Source organism: Saccopteryx leptura, chromosome 7, assembly GCF_036850995.1.
Source record: "Saccopteryx leptura isolate mSacLep1 chromosome 7, mSacLep1_pri_phased_curated, whole genome shotgun sequence".
Classification (NCBI taxonomy): domain Eukaryota; kingdom Metazoa; phylum Chordata; class Mammalia; order Chiroptera; family Emballonuridae; genus Saccopteryx; species Saccopteryx leptura.
In genome coordinates this window covers 52,121,523-52,144,984 of record NC_089509.1, presented here as the reverse complement: position 1 = coordinate 52,144,984, position 23,462 = coordinate 52,121,523, and the positions used below count along the sequence as shown (strand labels likewise).

Here is a 23,462-nt window from a genome sequence, read left to right as displayed (position 1 = left end):
TGCACCAGATTGCAGACGAGATCTACATTCAGGAAACTGTATCTTTCATCAAATTTATGTTCATTGTTTATCAAGATTGTAAATCAGAAAAAACTAAGAACTATATGATTCCATACATAGGTGGGACATAAAAATGAGACTCAGAGACATGGACAAGAGTGTGGGGGTTATGGGGTGGGGGGGAGGAGAGGGAGGGGGTTGGGGGAGGGGAGGGGCACAAAGAAAATCAGTTAGAAGGTGACAGAAGACAGTTGGACTTTGGGTGATGGGAATGCAGCATAATCAAATGTCAAAATAACCTAGAGATGTTTTCTCTGAACATATGTACCCTGATTTATCAATGTCACCCCATTAAAATTAATAAAAGTAAAAAAAAAGATTGTGAATTAGGGTTGTATTAGGATTGCTATAACAACAACAACAAAAGCTGTTTAAACACTGTAGAAGAGATTGGTGGGAAATAGGGAAGTAAAGAAGACAAGAATATATTTTAAGTTAGAAATAACTGACACATACTAAGAAAATAGCAGAGAGAGCTAGGAGATGAAAGACGGAAGCACTCAAGTTGAATCTATTTGAAGCTGCAGGTTTGTTAGAAAGTATTTAGATGAGGGATCAGCATAGGGAAATCTTTGCATTAAATAATGTATTTTAAACATTTTATTAATTCTGAATATCAAGATTTTACATGCATGTCTTTCTTGCCAGGTTGCGTCCGGAGGTTCCCATGCTGTCAAGTTAACACAGACTCAGGGAAAGGAAAAATCTGGTGGAACATCAGGAAAACATGCTACAGTATAGTTGAACACAGTTGGTTTGAAAGCTTTATTGTTCTCATGATCCTGCTCAGCAGTGGTGCTCTGGTAAGTGATCTGACACTTAAAGCAGTATGTTGATTGTCAGGACTTTTAATAAATGAATTGGAAGATAAACATATCTTGTCAAGTTGTTTTACTTAACAGTTAATCCCTATGATTAATACCAAGGATAAAATTTTGGTTCAGCTTAGTAAATATTTACTGAGCACTACTGCATGCCAGACGTTATTCTTACTGCTCTGAATGCAAAGGTGGATAAGATCCAGGTATGATAGGGAACTCAGAGAGCCATTAGGGAAGGGAGAAACACAAGTCATTATAGAACCAGGGTGTGTTTATAAGTGAAGAACATACTTGATAAAACCAGTAGCAGGAACCATTGTCTGTTTGGGATTTTAGAAAAGTAGATGATGTTTTTGCAAGATCTAGAATGATCAATGGTAATTTTTCAGCAAAGCAAGGTGGTCTGAGGGGAGCATCGTACAACTGGAAGGAAGCATAAAATAGCATCAGATGTGCCAGAATTTAAAAGTTGCCAAACTGAAGGAAGTGTTTTGGAAGGAAGAGCAAATACAGAGAGGAAAGTAGTGGCCAGAGATGCTATACCAAAGAGGTTGTGTCAGCTTATAAAGCATTTTGGATGTTATTATAAGGGAAAATAAAGTTTTAGAGTGAAAATGGGACAAGTTTCTCACCAACCACCTTCTGTGAGAGTTGAAAGGAATCTGGGAGTTATAAGCTCCCTGAGAATTTTCTTAATTTGTTTTTCTTTCCTGCTGACACTAACAGAGGTGAGCCATTAGAAGCCCAGTTCCAGCTAGAGATGCCACTGGAAATTCCACTATACTAAAACAGAATTTGCAAGAACTTTATAAATTGCCTCATAAGACAGTCTTGATGGATCTGGGATTTGATTTTATTCTCCTTACAATAAGTTATATCCTGTTACTCTTTCGTGGATGCTAATGAAAGATAAGAGATTTTTGAGTCAGAGACAAAAGACTATTACTCATGGCATAGAAAGCAGATCCTACTTCAATGTGTTTGTGTAGTTTCCCTTTGTCCCCAGATCCCATGGGCCCAAAGCATAGAGTTAAATGTGCCTGGTTCACACAGTGGGTTAACACCGCTGCTGAAGAGCACTGAGTTTAGGGAACCCATCTTCTTATACCAAGCAGTAAGCAACCTTGCTTTTTGTCCCAGAGGGTGACACTGTCTCATCTCTCAACATTGCTTGCTGCAAAAACAACCCTGATAAATGGCCTGGATATAGAGTAGTCAGGGCTTTGCATTCTTGGCATACCCAACAAGAACATGTGGGGACATTCAGGTATACCGTAGATTACCTATCCTAACAATTCTCCTCTCTCAAAAACAGATAAATAAGAAGATGCTACTTCACTTTTCTGGTGGAGTGCAAGTAGAAATAGTATTGACATTATCTTGAATTCCTAATAACTGAGGAAGTTTATCTCATTCTGAATTGTATATGACTGAGACTCAGCAAAAGAGATTTCAAAAAATTAAAGAAAAGCCGAGACTAATGCCTTGCTCAAAATGTCTAAAAAGGAAGATAAACATTTTGAAGAAGAGGCACTCAAAACTGAAATTCAAATGAATCAGAGAAGGAAAAGAAGGGAAAGCTATTTCAGGAAGCTGGTGTTTGTACTTAGGGAATTTGCCAATGGAGATGGATTTTTTAATACACCTGTTTATAAAATAAATAAAAAGAAATAGCTCTAATTTAGTACATATTTATTATATTTCAAGATCTTTATATAGCTCTTCTCCTTTAATTGTCAAAGAATGACATTACGATATTTTGCTTATTTTACCCATGAGGAAACCAGGTATAGAGTTTTAAAAGTTGCTTAATGTCTCCAAGCTAGTAAATGACAGAGCCATAACTTAAGTAATATCTAAAATCAAAGCCACTATATATTTTTGCTATGTTGTGGCTCCTCAGTCAGGGAGTACATGCCAGATAGATGAATAAGTGGTAACTGAAATGAGTAATAGTAAAGCCTATGCCCCAAATCATATAGAACTCATGTAATGACCTCTTTGTCTCCTTGCTCCCTCTTAGAAGGGAGGAGCCTGCAGGCTGAACCCTGTTTCCGGCTCTGGGTCTTATCAGAGCAGGGTGCACTCGGGCAGTGTATTTGGCTATTGGCATCTACTGGTCCTGCTCTGCACTCCTCTTCCTTGTGGTCAAGTCCTCCCTTATCTCCTGCCACAGTTTCTGTCTGGGTAGCTGGCCTGATTCTTCTACAACTTGGAGAACGGAGGGAGGAAAAAAACCTGAAGACTGAAAGACTCCCCTTGTACTTTAATTCCATGACTTTCAGACCTCCTGCCAGCTGCTGGAACCTTTTTTTAACCTCTTAGTAAATCTGCCCATTCTTTCTGTCCCAACCTCTTTGTTTTCTTCAATATTCATACCAACAGTTTGCAAAAGTGCAAAGGATCATTTTTAAGGTATTGATAGAAGAATTTAAATAAGAAGAATAAGAATGGCACAGGCCATGGCTGTGGACAAATAGTATAAATGTTAACCACTAAGGATTACTGGCCCTTTTGCTTTTAATTTCTCCAACATGATGAATATTGTTCAGGTAAGACCTGAAGGAAAGTCTCCAAATCCTGGTGTCACAGAGAGCACAGGGTGAGAAAGGTGTATTAGAGTGGTCCACCCTGGAATCATGTCTTAAATTATGATATCCTATCCAATTTGAAGAGGAATAAAGGGGAAGTTAGATGAAGTGGAAATCCCTACAAGTGCCAGATAGCTCTTTTAGAGGGTTTTAAACACTTTCATATTTTTGTGCCCTCTTTCTCATGACCTCTGCGACCAGAGGCTGGTAGGAAGTCTAGAACTGGGTGTTATACAATAGCTATAAACCAGAAGTGAGTTGGCCCACAAAAGTTCAGTGGGTTTTTTCATCAAAATTTCATTTCCTGCATTTGTTATGAATCATAAGCTTTCAGTTGTAAATGAATCAAAATTTGAATATTATTTCCACAGGCTTTTGAAGATATATATATTGAAAAGAGAAAGACCATTAGGATTATCCTGGATTATGCGGACAAGATATTCACTTACATCTTCATTCTTGAAATGCTTCTAAAATGGGTAGCATATGGTTATAAAACGTATTTCACCAATGCCTGGTGTTGGCTGGATTTCTTAATTGTTGATGTATGTACCTTGAGTGAAATTTAAAAGAGGAATGCTTCTTATAATTAAGTGTTCTACATAGCCTTCACTAATGTATATTTTGTTTGGTTAGCTTTTTGTACTTTCAGGCTATAAGTTTATGTTTTTAGAAATATTAATACAGCCAGTAGAAAACTATCTCTGAGGACTATTAAAAGAGAAACCTTTCAACAAATGTAAACTCTTTAAAGTACCTTTATAACATGTATAATTTATTCTAGGGTGTGTTTTCTGAAATCAAAGAAGACATGATTTTTAAGTATACATACATGATGTGGATATTGTTGTTGGGAATATAAACAAATAGAAAAACTGGAAAGTGGGAGGTGGGAATGGAAAAGGGCAGAAACACAGATTAAACAGATAATATATTGATTTGTTCACAATATAAAGTTAGAAAATAAGGTGATGGATGCATCAAATTGTAAGCTGAAAGTTAAGTGAAAATGGTGGTATTAAAGCAAATATGTAGCTCTGTGTTAGGGAGAAGAGAAGGTCTGGAATTTCAAAATATTTATCTCAGTCATATGACAAAGAAAACAAAAATTACTCACAGTTCTTATGCCATTTAAACATCCACTTTACCATATGTCTCTAGAGTGGCAGTGGAGCAGAGACATTGGCAATAACAATTTCAATTAATAAATTCAGAGCAACTGATTATTTGGATGATAGGAAGTACATAAGAATGCTTCAGTTTTTGTATTATTTTTAACAAAACAAAATATTTTTTAATCATCTTCTTGAAATAGCCAGGAAACAGATCCTGAAACAGCTTGTAAGTTGAAACTTCAAATAAAAATTAATGATACAACACCCAGTATTGTCAATTCATTCTTATTTTGTGTACTCTATTTCATTTTATATTTTAATGCTATAACTTGATTATATATAATATAAAATACAAATAATATATAATATAATATCATTAAATTGTATCATGTAATTATTATATATGATATTAATATATTTTTTAAAGTTTTCTTAAATTAATTTATGAGCTCAATCTCCTAATCTTATTTTTATCAGAAGGAACTATGTTCTTCAATCTTTTATTAATTATCCTACAGTTTCCAAAATTTAATCTTTGTGGTTAGGGAAGGAGCATCCTATAACTAGTCATAGTTTTTTGGAGATTTTTTTTTCCATCCGAAGTCTGGAATTAGAGGACAACATAAATATTTATATAGCACCAACAAGTGCTCTAAGATTTTACTAAGAGTTTGCATTACCAAACTTTGCAGAAAAGGTAAATTAATAGAGTATTATTCATAGATATCAAAATTACAAGTAAACATGACTATAAACAGCAAAAATTTGACTACAAAATTAAGCCAAACTAATCATATTGACTCAAAAATTCTGTTTCTCAACTTTCTGTAAAGCTCAGTAAACTCTTTCCTTTTCAACAGCTTAATATGTAAAATATTAACAGCAATAACATTTTTTATTTTTATAAGTGATGTACAAAAAAATTTTTCCCAAGGAATACATTATACCTCATATGTTCTCTTGGGCTTCTTGTATGAAAAAAGAAATCTGTTTTTTGATACCTTATATTAATGATTTCATATTGTTTGTTTTTAGATTCATCTTTTGTGTATATGTTACCTAGTTACTGCCTATAAAATAAATGATAAAGTGGATGCTTTTGTAATATAATAGTTTTAAAAACCGGCTAACCAAAATAAGAAAGAAAGTAGTTTTTTTTTCTTAACCTATAAATATGGTGGATCTTCAAAATATTATTATAATCAGAGTTATTTTCATCACGCAGCTTAGGAAATAAAAGTTTACAACCAGAATTGAGTTTATTTTAAATTAAGTAAAAGATATGACTATTTAATATTTGAAAATATTGTGACTCTTAATATTTAAGGCTAGGTAATATGCAGAACTTAGGGAAGTATTTAGCTTCAGTTTAAAATATTATTTATTTTGAAAAAAGTATATAAATATATATGGAAATAGGTATATTTAGGCAATAACTAGAGAACTTGATATATAAAATCATATTGTTCTTGTTGAGCTGCTCTTAGTGAATTTGAAATCAACTTTTCCTTTTCATGCTTTATTATTTTATTCAAGTAATTAATGAAAATTTTATTTTTTGTAGGTTTCTCTGATTACTTTGGTTGCAAACACTCTTGGCTACTCAGACATGGGCCCCATTAAATCCCTTCGGACACTTAGAGCTCTAAGACCTCTAAGAGCTTTATCTAGATTTGAAGGAATGAGGGTAAGAAAATACTAACCTTCCTAACACAATGTATTTTTTATAATATTCTTATTGTTTAAATGGAGTACAAAATATTAAAAAATTGATACGTAGAAATTATGAACTGTTTATATTTATGCATACATATATACATATGTTAACTGTTTATGTATATAAAGGTGTATTCATGTACATATACACATAGCGTTTCATTGCATATTGTTTAACAAATATTAAATCAAACATTGTTAGGTGATGATACAAATAAGTAATTTTTTCATCTTAAATGAAAATCCTCCCTATGCTAGGAAATTCTTAGGGGACACTGTTAGTCCTGAAAACATATCTCATATATATGCCATCAAGGACTTGCCTATACAGGTTCTCAAGTTTTATATATATAAAAATACATATATATGTTTGTTTTTTTTTTTGAGAGAGAGAAAGATTCAAATAAGCATCAACTTGTTAATTGTTCCACTTAGTTGTGGTTGTATTGATCAGATTGCTTCTTATAAGTTTCCTCACCTGGCCCAAATTTATGTCCTCAAAATCCAGTCTATGACTCTACTGCTGAGGGCTCAAAAAATATTTTTCAAGGAACTACCCTTGGCGTGGGGCATAAGGAAAAAAAGGAAGGGAAGTAGCATCAGTTATTGCTTTTAATTTCATCCTTACAATAAATGTTTCAATAAAAGTGGTATTATCTCCAAACTATATCTGAGAAAACTGAAGCTCTGAGAGTTTCCATAGTTTTCACTCGGCAGCATAGTTCCAGAAAAGAGGTTCATTTGGTAAAGATAAATGAGATAAATGATGATTACCAGAAATGCAGTTTTCAGGGCTGTATTAAAGCAAGTTCTTCCTAAACTGCATGGAGAACAAAGACTTTGTTTTCTGTAATTAATCTATGTCGCTATCTGTTGCTGCTCTCCTCAGGATTCTTCTTTTCCAGATTTATACCCATTTTCTTATGCCTCTGTTTCCCTGGCCAGGAATGCTTCTCCCTGTCCCATCTCACCCCTCACTTATCAGTGTAGCAGATAAACACCTACCATTCTTTAAGCTTCAATTAAAATCTCCTTGTCTCTCCACCAGTAAGCATAATTAGGCATCCTTTCTCTATGTTCAGGTACACATAACCCTTATGGTATTGTATTTTACTTATTTATCTGGCTTCCTCTCTACCCATCACCTCAACAATTTAACAAGCAGATTAGTCTAGCTCACTGCTTCCCTAAGTGTTCTCTAGTGAGCAGCTATCAACACAATCTGAGAACTGATTAGAAATACAAATTCTGAGGCCCCTCCCCAGACTTCCTGAATCATAAACTCTTGGATAGGGCTCAGAAATCTGAAGCCTCAGATGTATATTAGATCTTTAAGTAGAGGATCTTCAGTATTATTCCTGCTAACTCAGTTATGACTGTCCCCTCTACTGCTTAATGAACCCAGTGTATGTTGGATCCATGTATATGATACTACTTGATTATATAAGAAAAATTTCATAAATAAAATCCAAGTACTTTTTATCATATAAGAATTTTTAAATTACAAGTTATATTTTATATAGAAAGATGCCAGTGGAATTCATTGACATTACCTCCTTTTTTTTTAGCATTAGTAGAATATTACAGTCTATCCACATTTAAGACTAATCTCTGGCCTGACCAGGCAGTGGCACAGTGGATATAGCATCAGCTGGGGAGGCTGAGGACCCAGGTCCAAAACCCCGCAGTCACCAGCTTGAGCACGGGATCACAGAAATGACCCCATGGTCGCTGGTTTGAGCTCAAAGGTCACTGGCTTGAAGCCCAAGGTCGCTGGCTTGAGCAAAGGGTCACTTGCTCTGCTGGAGCCCCCTGGTCAAGGTACATATGAGAAAGCAATCAATAAACAACTAAGGTGCCACAACTATGAGTTGATGCTTCTCATCTCTCTCCCTGTCTGTTTCTCTCTGTCTCTCTCTCTCTCTCCCCCCCCCCCCCCCGTCTCTCTCTCTCTGGAAAAAAAAAAAAAAGCCTGATCTCTGAACTCAGGCTGATATTATACTCCATTTTATGAACAAAAAATATACTTTCTCCTACAAAATTATTTTCCTCAGTGGTTAAGCCAGCCCATTATTTTACCATTTGCTTTGTTCTTTATCTATATAATACAGGTGAATAGCTTAATATATTTGGAAGGGAAAACATGTCTAGTTACATTTATTAACCATGCAAGTAGATGTTCTTCACACTGTGTGTTATTTTGAAAAATCAATTAAGTAATGATTTGAGGCATTTTATAGTTAGCTTTCTTTGACTCTTGAGACCCTTGAGCTTAGTGACTGTCACAAGTCAATGGTCTTTCACCAGAGTAATATGTACCTGTCTCCCCGAGAGACCTATCACTGCTCACATTCTTTCAGCAAACTTTTAACACAAATTATGGGTCAACTGTTGTGCTATAAAAGAGTACAATGGTGAATAGACCCCAGTCTCCCAAAACTCAGCAGGGACAATGGTCGTGGAGAGGCAGACGGGAACAGTAGTTATTGTGCCATTTTCTATATGACAGTAAGCATACAGTGCCGTGGGAACATAGAGGTGGGTGTAGCTGCCTGAGGGCATCTGGGAAGGGCTCACAAGGGGGTGACATTGAAGCCACGACTGAGAGCATGGGCCCCAAAGCACTGGAAGGTTGGCATTTTAGGCAGAGATGTTACATAGTAGAGAAGTACAGAGTTGAGTGTGTAAGGCATATTTAAGCAACATTGAAAAGGATCAGTGTGCCTAGCTGATAAGCTCTGTGGAGAGGGTAGCAAGAAAGGAGGATAAAATAATAGGCTTAAAGAAGGGTTGGCCCCTTTAACCTTTATTCTCTAATCCTCTTCTTCCTAACTCTTTTAGTATCATGTACACTGCAAAAATCTCATAAAAGTATGAATTAATCTCTCCATAGAGTAAGCATACCTGGCCCTGGCCAGTTGGCTCAGTGGTGGAACATCAGCCTGGCATGTGGATGTCCCGGGTCTGATTCCTGGTCAGGGCACACAGGAGAAGTGCCCATCTGGTTCTCTACCCCTCCCCTTCTCGTTTCTCCCCCCATCCCCCGCAGTCATGGCTCGATTGGAGTAACTTGGCCCTGTGCACTGAGGATAGCTCCATGGCCTCTGCCTCAGGAGCTAAGAAGAGCTCAGTTGCTGAGCAATGGAGCAACGCCCCAGATGGGCAGAGCATCGCCCCTTAGTGGGCTTGCCTGGTGGATCCCAGTCAGGGCACATGCAGAAGTCTATCTCTCTGCCTTCCCTCCTCTCATTGAATAAAAAGAGAGAGAGAGAGAGAGAGAGAGAAAGAAAAGAAAGCATACCTATAATGTGTTTAATAGTATTTCATGCCTACATGGAACCTCCACAGGTCCACTGAACCCAGAGTAATAATTATTGTTCTGAATCAGAGGTCAGCATAACAAAACCCATGGTTGTAAAGGAATTTTTATTGGATTTCAGCCATGCCCATTTATATGTACTTTTGCTACAATGGCAGAATTGAATAATTACAACAGAGATCATATAACCCTCAAAGCCTAAAAATAATTTTAAAAATGTTTGCCAACTCCTACTCCAGATAATCTCAAAGATAATCAGAGACCCTTAATGTCTCCAGCATTTGAAAATCTTATAAGCTTCCTTGATGTATTGCCAAAAATATAAACAATACAAAATAAAAGTGGGAGCACAACGATTAACAAATTAGTTTGTTAACAAATTAATTTTTTACACATTTATACCCAATTTGGACTAGAGCAAGTGTCAGAAGACAAGTAGGTTTTGAGGGATGTGGTAACTAAGAAAATCTGGAGAGTGGTAGATGCTACAATAGTTACCGTGCAGGAAAATTGGAGTGGCAAGAGGCGCTGGTAATCAACAGTAATGGAATGCTTAAAAACAGAAATAACATTTTCAAGATAAACTATACTTCATTTTTGTTTTAACTGAGTGCAGCACTATCTATACTTAGCCATGGATCTATATAAAATATTTTTTCACTTAGAATAATACATTTTAAAAGATTGCTGCTCTCTTTTGCAGATGAGGAAATAGAGCTTCCAAGGTCTTAACTGAATTTACATATCACACAACTAGCAGAATCAGTTAAATCTAAGGGGTATATACCATTAAATATTTTTAGTCTTAATTTAAATTTATATACACTAGTAGTTTATAATTTAAGTTTATATACACTAGCACTGTTAATGCTAGGACTATGAACCTTTAATGTACATTTAATTTATTTTTTTATGATTTATATTTATAAATTTCTTTTTTTCTAGAGTATGCAGATTTTACTTCATCTTACATGTATCAGGTTTTGGTTGATTATTTTCATTTATTTAAGCTTTCATAGCATCCTAGTTATTTTGTTTTATATTGTTGCTTAGAGTTTCATTGTGTGTCCATCATGTATTTTTGCACATAAGCTGATCGCAAGGCTCCTGTCTTGTTTTGTCTTGCTTGGCATACTGCTGAGCATATAGTAGTCATTCAGTTACCGTATGTTGATTGGCTGATTGCTTGATTTATCATATTAGACATTTAAGGGTGGCTTTTCTAACTTATTTAATTCTGCATTATGTTTCATTAATGTTGCCTATGTAACATGTTTGCAAATCCTAATCATTCTTTTCTTTCTTTGAACACTAGGTGGTCGTGAATGCACTCATAGGTGCGATTCCTTCCATCATGAATGTGCTACTTGTGTGTCTTATATTCTGGCTAATATTTAGCATTATGGGAGTAAATTTGTTTGCGGGCAAGTTCTATGAGTGTATTAACACCACAAATGAGTCACGGTTTCCTTTTGAGCAAGTTCATAATCGTTCTGAGTGTGCTGCACTGAGGAATGATAGTGCGCGATGGAAAAACCTGAAGGTCAACTTTGATAATGTTGGATTTGGTTACCTGTCTTTGCTTCAAGTCGTAAGTGACCCCTTTAATAAATGTTTTAACATTTGAGAGGATGCTGACCGAAGTCATTATTTTAAATATTCTATTAACTAGAAATAAAGTACTTTGTGACTTTAAAGAGAGCCTTGGTGTTGATTAGAACATTTGCCTATAAAAATGACTAAGAAATCGTAAGTTCTGTTGGACTCAAGAGTTATTTCTCCGTAGTTGACTTGTTGCTGTCATTTGACCCTTCAATACTGTTCCATCTAATTATTGCTCCAAAAGTCAATAGTAATTTTTTTTTGGACTGCCAGTTTTACCGTACATGGAAATCTTTAAGTTTTACATTAGCGCAGCTAATCATTAAAGAATGGAGATTGTTTCCAGCCTTTTTCATAAAATTCTCCTCTACCTTAGTAAAAAATAAATGTTCACGTGCAAAATTTTCAGGAATTGTAACCACCTGGAAATAACTAACTAGGACTAAGATTTAGAATGTGATTTTAGAATGTGACCTTTTTTCCTTGACATAGCACCTTTATAGTAAATTGGTATTTTGAAATACAGTAAAACTTAGTGAGTTGATATTACTTAATAAATGTAACACTATATGGCCTGAATTCATGTGGCTGCATTAGAGTATGAGTTTCCCATTCAGATTCTATACATGTTATATTTACAGGCAACATTTAAGGGATGGATGGATATTATGTATGCAGCTGTTGATTCTGTTGATGTAAGTATTGGTCAACATAAAACTAAAATCTACAATTTTAAAAAGCTCTTTAGTTTAGTTTGGCTATTTTCAAACAGTAGCTTCATGAGTCCTTTGTGTGCACACACACACTGAAACACATCTAATAGTAGCCTAGCAATTAGGTGTGTAGCATTTGGAGACAGACCTTGACTCAAATTCTGGCTCTATCATATCATACAAGCTATCCAACTGAACTTGAGCAGATTACTTTACATCTCTGAGCCTGTTTCTTGACTGTATACAGAAAAATAGTTCAATGCCGACCTCACGGGATTGTTCTGAGGGTCCAATACGAAAATGCAAGTAGAGCACTTAGGACAGCCTGGAAGTAGTAAGTTCTCAGTAAATATAAGCTTATCAAATGAAATAACATTTTACTCATAGTTTTTATTTTTATATGTTAAAGTGCCATGAAAATGTTTATGTAAGATAAGTTCCACACTAAGAAAGTTAAATTCAGTGAAGACATTTCTGTAATCAAGTGAAAAAAAATTATATAAAATGGTATCATCTCTTCTACAGTTTTTTCTGGAAATAAAAAATATATTTAGGCTATTTTATTTCTAAATTCTCCTACCAATCTGAGAACAATTACTATATATGGGTATGTTCTTGTATATAGCAAGCATATAATAAATATTTATTGATTAATTGAAAAAATTTATATGGAAAAAATTTTAAGAATGATTATATTGAGCCTCAATAATATTATGGCTTCTGACAAGCCAAGTTCACCTAGAATAGCACTGTTTGGATGACTGTGAAACCATGTGAAAAAGAAAATGATGAATGTTATTGTCAACATACTGCTAACTTTTATTAATTTTATAGGTAGACGAGCAACCCATATATGAACACAGCCTCTACATGTATATTTATTTTGTCATCTTTATCATCTTTGGATCATTCTTCACTTTGAACTTGTTCATTGGTGTCATCATAGATAACTTCAACCAACAGAAAAAAAAGATAAGTGTTTTAAGTTTCTTTCGTTGCACTGAAAAATAGAAACAATTATATTCCCAGAAATATAATGTGAAATTTAACTTTATATCAATTAGTAATTAACTTCATTAGAACTTCATTTATTTTTTAAATAATTGGCCAGCATTTCATTACAGATGTGTTTAATCTCATTTATCTCTGCATAGAAAACAATCTAAGTCATAACTATTTTTAAGCAATATGGCAACTATTCAGATTTTTTCAGTATTCCTTGTAGAAGACTGAATAATTAAGATAAATTATGTACTAATTATTTACTCAAAAACACATTTCACTAATAGTTATTTCATTCTTTTCTGAGCCACTATTTCATATGGTATGTCTTAGAGAAGAACAAAATAAGATATGGTTCCTGAGCTCAAGGAGTTTATATTATAGCAAAAGAAATGACACATGTAATAGAAATTAATATTTGTTTAATATTGCTAATGAGGCACTCCCCTGAGATTCCTCTTTTGACTCTTGGAGCATTATCTAATCTCCCTTGGTTTTATGCCACCCTTCATTATACTGACAACCAGGATATATATCATCAAGGGAAGATAAACTCTGTACTTTGACTTTTACCTCTAATTCAGAATTCTCTCTTCATTGTTTTCCTAGCTTCTTTTGTTAAGTTATTGACATGCCAGCCCCCATCAGTAAGCAATAAACAATCTGGGCTTCTCCTGACATTGGCACGAAGACTCTCTCTCATGCCTACCATCAGTAGATCAGACCAAAATTACATAAAGACCTCTTATCAATTAGAGGAAAGGTGAATTTAAAAAACTCTATGACAGAAAGGGGTGTCTGGTCATCTTTAGGCATTTGATAAATTTTTAGAAATACAATATAACTAGAAGCTGAATATTATCTAATCCAGGAAAACTAAAGAGAAACCAAACCAGATCATCTTTAACTCCAGGACCCTACCGGTAAGGACGTCAGAACTGAATCCCCCCAAACAAATTCTAATGATATGGATTATATATACTAATCTATGCCATAACCAAAAAGCTGATATCACAGATCAATGTAGAACATGCATGAAACTGTAATAATTTGAGGTACTTTAAAGAAATTAGATGACCTTAATGAATAGGTAAATCTTCTAGGCCCTCTGTGGAATTTAGGCTTTTGCAGTGCGAAAAGGATCAAAAACTGTATATAGATGTTAATATTTCTTTTTTTCTGTTAAATCTTAAAGATTGTGTATTCAACTAGAAAGTACTTCAGTGTGTGTTCCATCCTTTTATTATATGTTTTTTCTCTATTAATAGAATGTAGTATTGTTTTCATACAACCTTTTATATTGTGGTAACATACACATAACAAAATTTACTATTTTAATCATTTTAAAACATTTAATTTAGTGGCATTTAGTACATTCACAGGGTTTCATAACCATTGCCACAATCTAATTGTGGAAAATTTTTATCCCCCCCAAATGAAAACCCATATTCATTAAGCAGTTACTCCTCACTCCTCTTTCTCTACAGCTTCTTATTAGCTTTCTGTCTCTACGATCTGCCTATTCTGGTCAATCAGCATAAGTGAAATACAAAGCCTTTGTATTCTGGCTCCTTTTCTTGTGTTGAATTTATTTGGTGATACAGTTTAACAAAGTTATACAGGTTTCAGGTATACATCTGTACATTGCATTATGTGTTCACTACCCTAAGTCAATACTCTGTCCATCACCATTTATCCCCCCATCCCCTCCTATATCTCCCCCCATCCCCTGCCGCTGGTAACCAGCACACTGTTACATTTTTAAATGAATACAAATGAATATAAATCTAATGCTATTTTTACTACTCTTTTTGTCCCCTACACTTCATAAGAGTCCAAACTATTAGCTAAATCATCAAAAAACATAGTCACCACTTTAATTTCTTATAACCCTTCCTAATATGTTCATTATTTAGCAATAAAATGCCTGGTAATGCAAGTAGCAGAAGAAATGAAATACCAACACTAAGCTTAACATAACACAAGTTGCCTCACCAAAATAAAGTTGAGTCAATAATTTTTATATGTAATACACATACTTTATATAAGCACTTCACATTAAGTATGGACAGTCATGTGCCTACACAAAAGTAATAATTTAAGACTGGTTTTATTTATAGCTACATTGCACATAATAAAATGCATTTCATTTCTATATTAATATATTTTTAAACTTGGTTAATAATCTGAAGTAAAATCTAGGAAATTATTCTGGTTTTAACTAGATTTCTTTCTTTCTTTCCTTTTTACCTAGGAGGTCAAGACATCTTTATGACAGAAGAACAGAAGAAATACTATAATGCAATGAAAAAACTGGGGTCTAAGAAACCACAAAAGCCAATACCTCGGCCAGGGGTAAATATATATATATATATATATATATATATATATATATATATATATATACCTTTAGCATGTAAATTTTCAAATTATTTTAATGACCATTAATGTACAAATATTTCTTAAACATCAATATTTTAATTAATTTTGAAAAATTAAAACAAATTGCTAATAGTTCGAATATGTCCTTATAAAACTTAATATTTTGAACACTGTATCAGATCTTAATATTATTCTTTATTTTTCTTTAAAAATGAAAAATAATTATATGTGCATTTACTTTCACATTAGCCACACAACTTATTACTACAATGGCCTGTAGAATATCAAAATAAATGTATATTTGAATACAACATACTAGGGTGGATAAACTTAAAAGTCAGTGTTGGTATAGAAGGCTAATTGAATACTGGTCTGATATATTGAAAGACAACAAAAAGTTTTATTGTTTCTGACTTTGATTTTACTCATTAATAATATTTGTTGTAGAAATTAGCACAAACCAATGACCAGGGATAATTTATGCAAGTTTTGAAGACAGATACTTAATTTTTTTTTTTTACTAATGTAATGATCAGTGGACACTACCTGCAAAATTTACCATCTATGCCCTACTATTCTTGTGTATTTGCAGAACAAAATCCAAGGATTTGTATTTGACCTAGTAACAAACCAAGTTTTTGATATCTCCATAATGGTTCTTATCTGCCTCAACATGGTAACCATGATGGTAGAAAAAGAGGAACAAAGTACAAAGATGACTGACGTCTTATATTGGATAAATGTGATTTTTATTGTCCTGTTCACTGGAGAATGTGTGCTGAAACTGTTCTCCCTCAGACACTACTACTTCACTGTGGGCTGGAACGTTTTTGATTTTGTGATTGTGATTATCTCCATTGTCGGTAAGACCATTTAGTAATCAGATTTTCATTTTGAATAAAACTAAATTTTATTCACATGGTCAGAGAAGTTTCTGAATTTTTTAATATAAATTTACTTTTGAGTAAGTTAGAAAAATGAAAGAATGAAGGAACCTTAAAAAAAATTATATAAAACAAAAACGTTATGTCAGAATTCCTGAGTTCACATTACAGCCCTCAAAACTTCAAGTTGTGTATTTGTTGGAAGCACATAATACCTCTAGATCCAGTATTTGATCTCCAGGATTATCCTTCACAATGGTAACAACTGTGTCTATATGTAAGTATGTCCTAGGAGACCAACAGAGAATCTCAAGTCACTTCCAGTTTTAGCCCCTGTGAGAACTGACCTTGGATTAATGATAATATTAATAGCCATAATATTGGTAACTCTTTATAAAAATTCTTCCTGAATTCAAAGTAATGGTCTCAAGAAATGTCATCTTTATGTCTTATGGCTTCAGACTTGGTAAATCTATAAAATACAATCATTTCTCAACTAACTCCAGTCATGTCAATGAATCAAAGTACTCTGTTTTATACTTTTTTCCCTCTTCATTACCATAGCAGTTCTTATATTCTTTTGTTTTTTTTCATTATTTGTAAATGCCTTGTTAGGTATTTTAGGATTACATTTATTTTAGAATTATAAATTTTAGACAGGAAGAGATTGTGGAGATCATAATTTGGAAACAACATAAAATTCTTCACTATGTGGTTATTTTTACAGAACATTTTACAACTATAGAAATTACGTAGTTGTCATTTGTATGGAAATATTTTTATGACATAGTGACTAAAATAGATTACAGAACAATGTTTATGTAACATGATTACATTCATATGTGTACGTAGGTAAACATGTACTTGCATGGAAAACTGCCTGGAGTGACACTTAACAAAGTATAAACAAAGTTATGGTTGGTGATATTTCAGCTGATGCAAATATATATATATATATTTGCATTTTATCCTATTGCTTGAATTTTCTACATGAGTAGGTATTATTTTTATAATTAAAATAAATTAATGGAGGAAAAATAACCAATGTCCACAGACTTAGTGAAGGAGGAAAAATGTCATAGAGGTAAGTCTAATCATTTTCCCTTGGGATTGTTCAATCCTTTATGAAATATCTTTCAATAAAATGCCAGTCCTGAAATCATAAGAGATAAGCTGGCAAATAAAACTATAGTATTTAGAGCCAAAATTTCTGTTACATGGAAATTTAAATATTTCTTTTTTATTCCTTTCTTCCTCACCAGGTATGTTTCTGGCTGAACTGATAGAAAAATATTTTGTATCACCTACCCTGTTCCGAGTGATCCGTCTTGCCAGGATTGGCCGAATCCTACGTCTGATCAAAGGGGCCAAGGGGATCCGCACGCTGCTCTTTGCTCTGATGATGTCCCTTCCTGCGCTGTTTAACATCGGCCTCCTGCTCTTCCTGGTCATGTTCATCTACGCCATCTTTGGAATGTCCAACTTTGCCTATGTTAAAAAGGAAGCTGGAATTAATGACATGTTCAACTTTGAAACCTTTGGCAACAGCATGATCTGCCTGTTCCAGATTACCACCTCTGCCGGCTGGGACGGATTGTTAGCACCTATTCTTAATAGTGGACCTCCAGACTGCGACCCTGAGAAAGATCACCCCGGAAGCTCAGTTAAGGGAGACTGTGGAATCCCATCTGTTGGAATAGTCTATTTTGTCAGTTACATCATCATCTCATTTCTGGTTGTGGTGAACATGTACATTGCTGTCATCCTGGAGAACTTCAGTGTTGCGACTGAAGAAAGTACCGAACCCCTGACTGAGGATGACTTTGAGATGTTCTACGAGGTTTGGGAGAAGTTTGATCCTGATGCCACCCAGTTTATAGAATACAGAAAACTCTCTGATTTTGCAGCTGCCCTGGATCCTCCTCTTCTCATAGCAAAACCAAACAAAGTCCAGCTCATTGCCATGGATCTGCCCATGGTCAATGGCGACCGGATTCATTGTCTTGATATTTTATTTGCTTTTACAAAGCGTGTTTTGGGTGAAGGTGGAGAGATGGACTCTCTTCGTTCACAGATGGAAGAAAGGTTCATGGCAGCAAATCCTTCTAAAGTGTCCTATGAACCCATCACAACTACACTAAAACGAAAGCAAGAAGATGTGTCTGCTACTGTCATTCAGCGTGCCTACAGACATCACCGCTTAAGGCAAAATGTCAAAAATATATCAAGTATATACCTAAAAGATGGAGACAGAGTTGATTATTTGCGCCATAAAGAAGATATGGTTTATGGTAACATTAATGAGAACTCAAGTATAGAAAAGGCAGATGCAACCCCGTCTACCATCCCTCCGCCTTCGTATGATAGTGTAACAAAACCAGACAAAGACAAATATGAAAAAGACGAAACAGAAAAAGAAGACAAAGGAAAAGATGGAAAGGAAAGCACATAATAGAGCTTCATATTTAATAAACTGTTTACAGCCTAGGAAGGTGATATACTTGTAACAATAAGACTCCTTTAAGGTGGTTTATGCCAAAACTATTTATTGAAATATTCTCAGTCAGTGCAGTCACTAGCCGTGATTCCCTAAGGTAGGTGGGCAGCATTAGCAATCGGCTATTTTTGCACTGGTAAATGATTCTGTAAGAATGATAAGAGTACCTCTATAGGGATTATTGATTACAGCAAACAAAAGCAATTTAATTTTATTTGCTTTTAATAAATCACAAGACCATGTAGAAAATGTTCACACCTGTCTGCCTTGTCATCTTTTCACAGAATTGTAAACATTCATGTTTCCCATGCAAATACAAACACACCTACATATCTATCATTTGGGTATCTACAAAAGTATTTTCCCTTGGTTTTGCCATAAAATGCCCTGAAAGAAATAGTGGAGATAAGTAGTGAATACTTAGTTAAAACATTTTGGAGTTAGGGAACAAAACTCTCATATCCATTCTATATTTTGAGGTGTTTAAAATTACTGCATTCCATCAGAACCAATTTACATGTGCTTACAATATGCTATAAATTTAAAAACATATGTAGGCTATTCATTTCCAAAATTACTTTTCATTTATCTTTACTCATGTAGCAACCAAAATTAAGATTTACTTTTAGAGTAGTGTGCTTTATAGCCTGTCTTTTTTATATCCTTCTTAGTTCATACAATCATAGAACATGAAAAGTTATTCTAAATATATATCATATTCCTCAAAAGAAACAAAAAGAAGATAATTGAAAAAAGGAATGTACTGAAGACTTTACTATCATTTATAATCTAACACTAGACTCTGTTGCCCTAAAATACCAATAACAACCCAAGTTTTAATCTCTTTTGTCACATTTTTCTGCTTTCTCATGCAGTATTGTTTAGTCATCCTTTAGCACTAAACAGAGTTGATATTTCCCTTCAATGAAATACTTCCTGATATGAGCTGTTTTATACCATTGTACATGTCTGAGCAGATCATGACTTGGGCACAGAATTCACTGTATCACCTGTATACCATCCTAAATGTGTATGGCAAGCTTTCAACTCATAGAAGACACTCAGACTTTTATTTAGTATGAATGAAAAAGCATTTAACTGAGATTCTTGAAAACTTGCTCTCTTGTCACTAATTCATTTTCCTAATTTGTACAATTCTTTTAGACCACTATTCTTTCATTTAAGAATAAGGAGGATGTCACTTTCTCCTTAAAGTTACACAACTATGAGAAATATTATGCATCAATCAGTAAAGTACCTGGTGCTTATAATTCACCAAACATGTAATCATTTTGCTTTAGTTGTTGTTCTTCTACCAAAGATTACAAATCTACTTTTTAAAAAATTCTTAATAGTGGCTTGAAAAGAATGGCCATGGCAGTTTTGCATCAGTTTCTTTCAGGTCTTTTCTTTAGTTTATTTCAGTTTATATGAGGTCTCTCTCCTATTAAGTTATACATGCACAGGCAACAATTAAGTTATAGAGGGAGAAAGTTTTATTTAGATTTTGTGGGAGTTTTTAAAGAAAACATCTAGTAGATATTTCATTCATTTGCTTTTTTAAGTTAAAAAGAACATGAATTATATTTCTAAAATAAGTCCTTAATTGCATTTTGTGTTGTTCTGGCTAGTTACAAATAAAAGAGAGCCTGACCTGTGGTGGCGCAGTGGATAAAGCATCGACGTGGAATGCTGCGGTCACAGGTTTGAAACCCTGGTCAAGGTATATATGGGCGTTGATGTTTTCTTCTCTTCCCCCTTCTCTCTCTCTCTCTCTTTCTTCTCTCTCTCAAAATGAATAAGTAAAATATTTAAAAAATAAATAAATAAAGGAGATTTAAACATACCTATAGAGTTGAAAAGGTATGCAGAGAGAATGAGAGACAGAAAGGAGAGACTAGGAAACAGATATGAGAAAGTCAGACAGAAGCAAAGACATTAACACAGAACTTCCCAGCTAGAAAATATTTTCATTGTGATATATTTCACAACATCTATGAGAGATCCATGAGAGTGATCATCCCTTGTAGACATTTGTCTTTAGGTATATATAAAATTAAATCTAGGGCCAAAGATTCTTTATATCTGTGTTCAACCATTTATCTTTGATTATTTGAGCCATTTTTCAATTTAATATGAAAGATACCATGCAGTGTTTTCCTAAACTCTGTAGAGCATTTCATCACATAACTGCTAAGCATGTTGAAAATACATTTTGACAATTTAATTAGGAAACTATACAAAATATATTACATTTATAATATTTTTAATACATTAAATAAAGAAATTAATATCACCTTAAATTTGAATTAAATCTATCCTGGTTATTTTAAACACATATAAATATACCTGCATTTTGCATATTTATAGATTATATTATGAAAAGATGTATGATGGGCAGGTTTATGTGTGATTTACTATTAATGTTTTTACATTTTCTGATTTTTATGTAAAACAAAATATATTAGGAACTGATTCCTCCACATGGTTTCTTGTTAGCATTTCAAAAAAGATATAAAGTTGCTTTTCCTCCTATTACATGCAACTATAATTTTTTTAAAAATATAACATACTTAGTATTTGTCCATATATATATGTATTCCCAGGAATGTCTAGTTTTTACTTTTTATCAATTAGGCAAAATATTTGGAACTAAAAGTAAGCTTGAAGAAAAATTAGACCTCTTTTCATGTAGGTTACTGCTTGTGAGATGCTACCCTCCAGAAGTTATTGACATACTAATATTTAAATTACGTGATCACAGAACTCATTTCACCTCAGGATGCAGAATGGTAGTTACACTGGAAATTTAAATTAGAATAAAATGGAAGCAAACAGATTTGAACACTAATCTATACATATAATTTGGATATTTTGATTGTTACATTGTTTGCAAAAGATCTAAGTGACTTGTGGGCTGATTCTAAAATGCTGATTGTTAAACCTCAACCCAAGATGTTCGGCATGATTTTATAGAATTTTGATAGCTTTATTAAAAAGAGTTAAGAAAACTGCGTATGTAAATAAAGCAGTTCTAAATAGAAATTTTGGGGAAATGTTAATGAAAATAGTGAAATAAGGGCCAGCTAAGTTAGAATGGCCATGTAATGGGTTTAGAACCTATGTATAGAGGCCACCAATTTTTTAAAATATCTGTGGTTTGTTATGTTCTTGAAGAAAACAAGAATTGCTTCACAAAAATAAATGAATAGCCATAAATATAATAATGCTGTTTACATAGAAGTCTTTACAAATTTTATACATCTATGAATGCTCAGATTTGAGTTTGAGCTTGTCATCAGTTATATTGTAGTTATATTTGAGACTTATACACTGTAATAGAATCTATAAATAAAAGTCATCAGAAAAATAAAATCATGTTTACATGTATTTTCTGTTTCTGTGAATAACCTTTAAGGAGATAAATTCAGTGCATCCTGAAACAAGTTGCAGCTACTGATTGCTTTTTTTAAAAAATTGAAGAAGGCCTATTTTAAATGCCCCCATAAGAAGGCTTCCAAAATAAAAGAAACGCGGGACAAAAAAAAAACAGAGTTCCAAAGCAATTCATAGAAATCCATGACAGAGTTTGTGCCAAAGGAAAAAAAATTGAGATAGGAAGTGAAAATACATAAACATTTAGTCGTGCACTGACAGTATGTATTTGTGTGAGTGTAGTAACATACAGAGATGGTCATAAGTACAGAATGAGAAAATCCACATGAAACCATTGGAACACTATCCAACAACACAGAATAAAGTGTTTATATTAGTAATAGATTTAAGTGTGGCAGTCAATTTGCCACGAAAAATATGAACCCAAGCTACCTCTCAGTCATAAAGGAGCACAATGCATTCTCCATAAATGTTAAATAATAACAGTATTTTCCCTATGTTATATGGCTTTGTGTAAATATGTTACCCCAAAGAGTCTCATGCCTCTTTTTGATACATACTGAACATTTTGTGATATGACATTATTGATACATCAAAATATTTCAAAATTAAGCTATTTTTGATAATTGTGATCTCAAGCAACATACTAAAATTGAGTAACATGCTTATTTACAAAGGATTAGCTTATGCTATGAAAAAATTTGAAGTTATAATTCCTTTATTTAGCTAAATAAATAATCCAAATCTCTTATTTGAGGAGGAGACAAAAGTAACAATACACAAATGATTCTAAATATCAGAGAGTAATATTATATTGTTTTCATCATTCATTATGAGTCATGTATATGTTATAATTTTTGGTCGTAACTTAAGACTTGAGTTTATGCATATTCTTCTACTGCAAATTTTTATAATTCCAGAAGTATCCTAGTCATCCAATTCAATAGTTTATTAGCTGTTTTGCCAAAAAATAAATTACTCAGGAACTAATATTTGGTTCCTAGTAGCTATTTTATTTCTCTTTCCTATAAATGAGTGATTTAAAAAAAAAAAAGATCTAGAATAATCATTTCACTTTTGACAGTTCAGGCCAAAGACTTAAAGAGAAAAAAATATGTAATTCAAATAAAAATATGTGGTTCTCTTTGAAGCTAGGACATTATCATTAACCTTGATGTTCTCAATATTGGAAATTAAGAACTAATTTTGTAATAAAATTTTATGGATGAGAAATAGATACCAGAACTCTAAAGAAAATATTATTTTTCCTAAAGAATCCCATGAAGCTCACAACAACCAAAGTTCTATATATCAAAACCTCATTTTGACAACCTTTAAGAGACAAGTAAAGACAGAATTCTCTT

At 33.5% G+C, this 23,462-nt stretch overlaps 1 protein-coding gene across 1 annotated transcript in view; it reads left to right on the top strand.

The window, feature by feature from the left end:
• The window catches only part of LOC136378285 (sodium channel protein type 9 subunit alpha), a 161,128-nt gene extending 139,109 nt beyond the window's left edge, over positions 1 to 22,019 (top strand). Inside the window, exons 19-27 of the mRNA XM_066345008.1 lie at positions 709 to 863; positions 3,844 to 4,017; positions 6,152 to 6,274; positions 10,938 to 11,213; positions 11,866 to 11,919; positions 12,772 to 12,909; positions 15,190 to 15,294; positions 15,914 to 16,184; positions 17,468 to 22,019. Coding sequence (XP_066201105.1) covers positions 709 to 863; positions 3,844 to 4,017; positions 6,152 to 6,274; positions 10,938 to 11,213; positions 11,866 to 11,919; positions 12,772 to 12,909; positions 15,190 to 15,294; positions 15,914 to 16,184; positions 17,468 to 18,657 — 2,486 coding nt within the window. The 3' untranslated portion in view covers positions 18,658 to 22,019. The remainder of the gene's footprint in view (positions 1 to 708; positions 864 to 3,843; positions 4,018 to 6,151; positions 6,275 to 10,937; positions 11,214 to 11,865; positions 11,920 to 12,771; positions 12,910 to 15,189; positions 15,295 to 15,913; positions 16,185 to 17,467) is intronic.
• Positions 22,020 to 23,462: the final 1,443 nt, after the last annotated feature.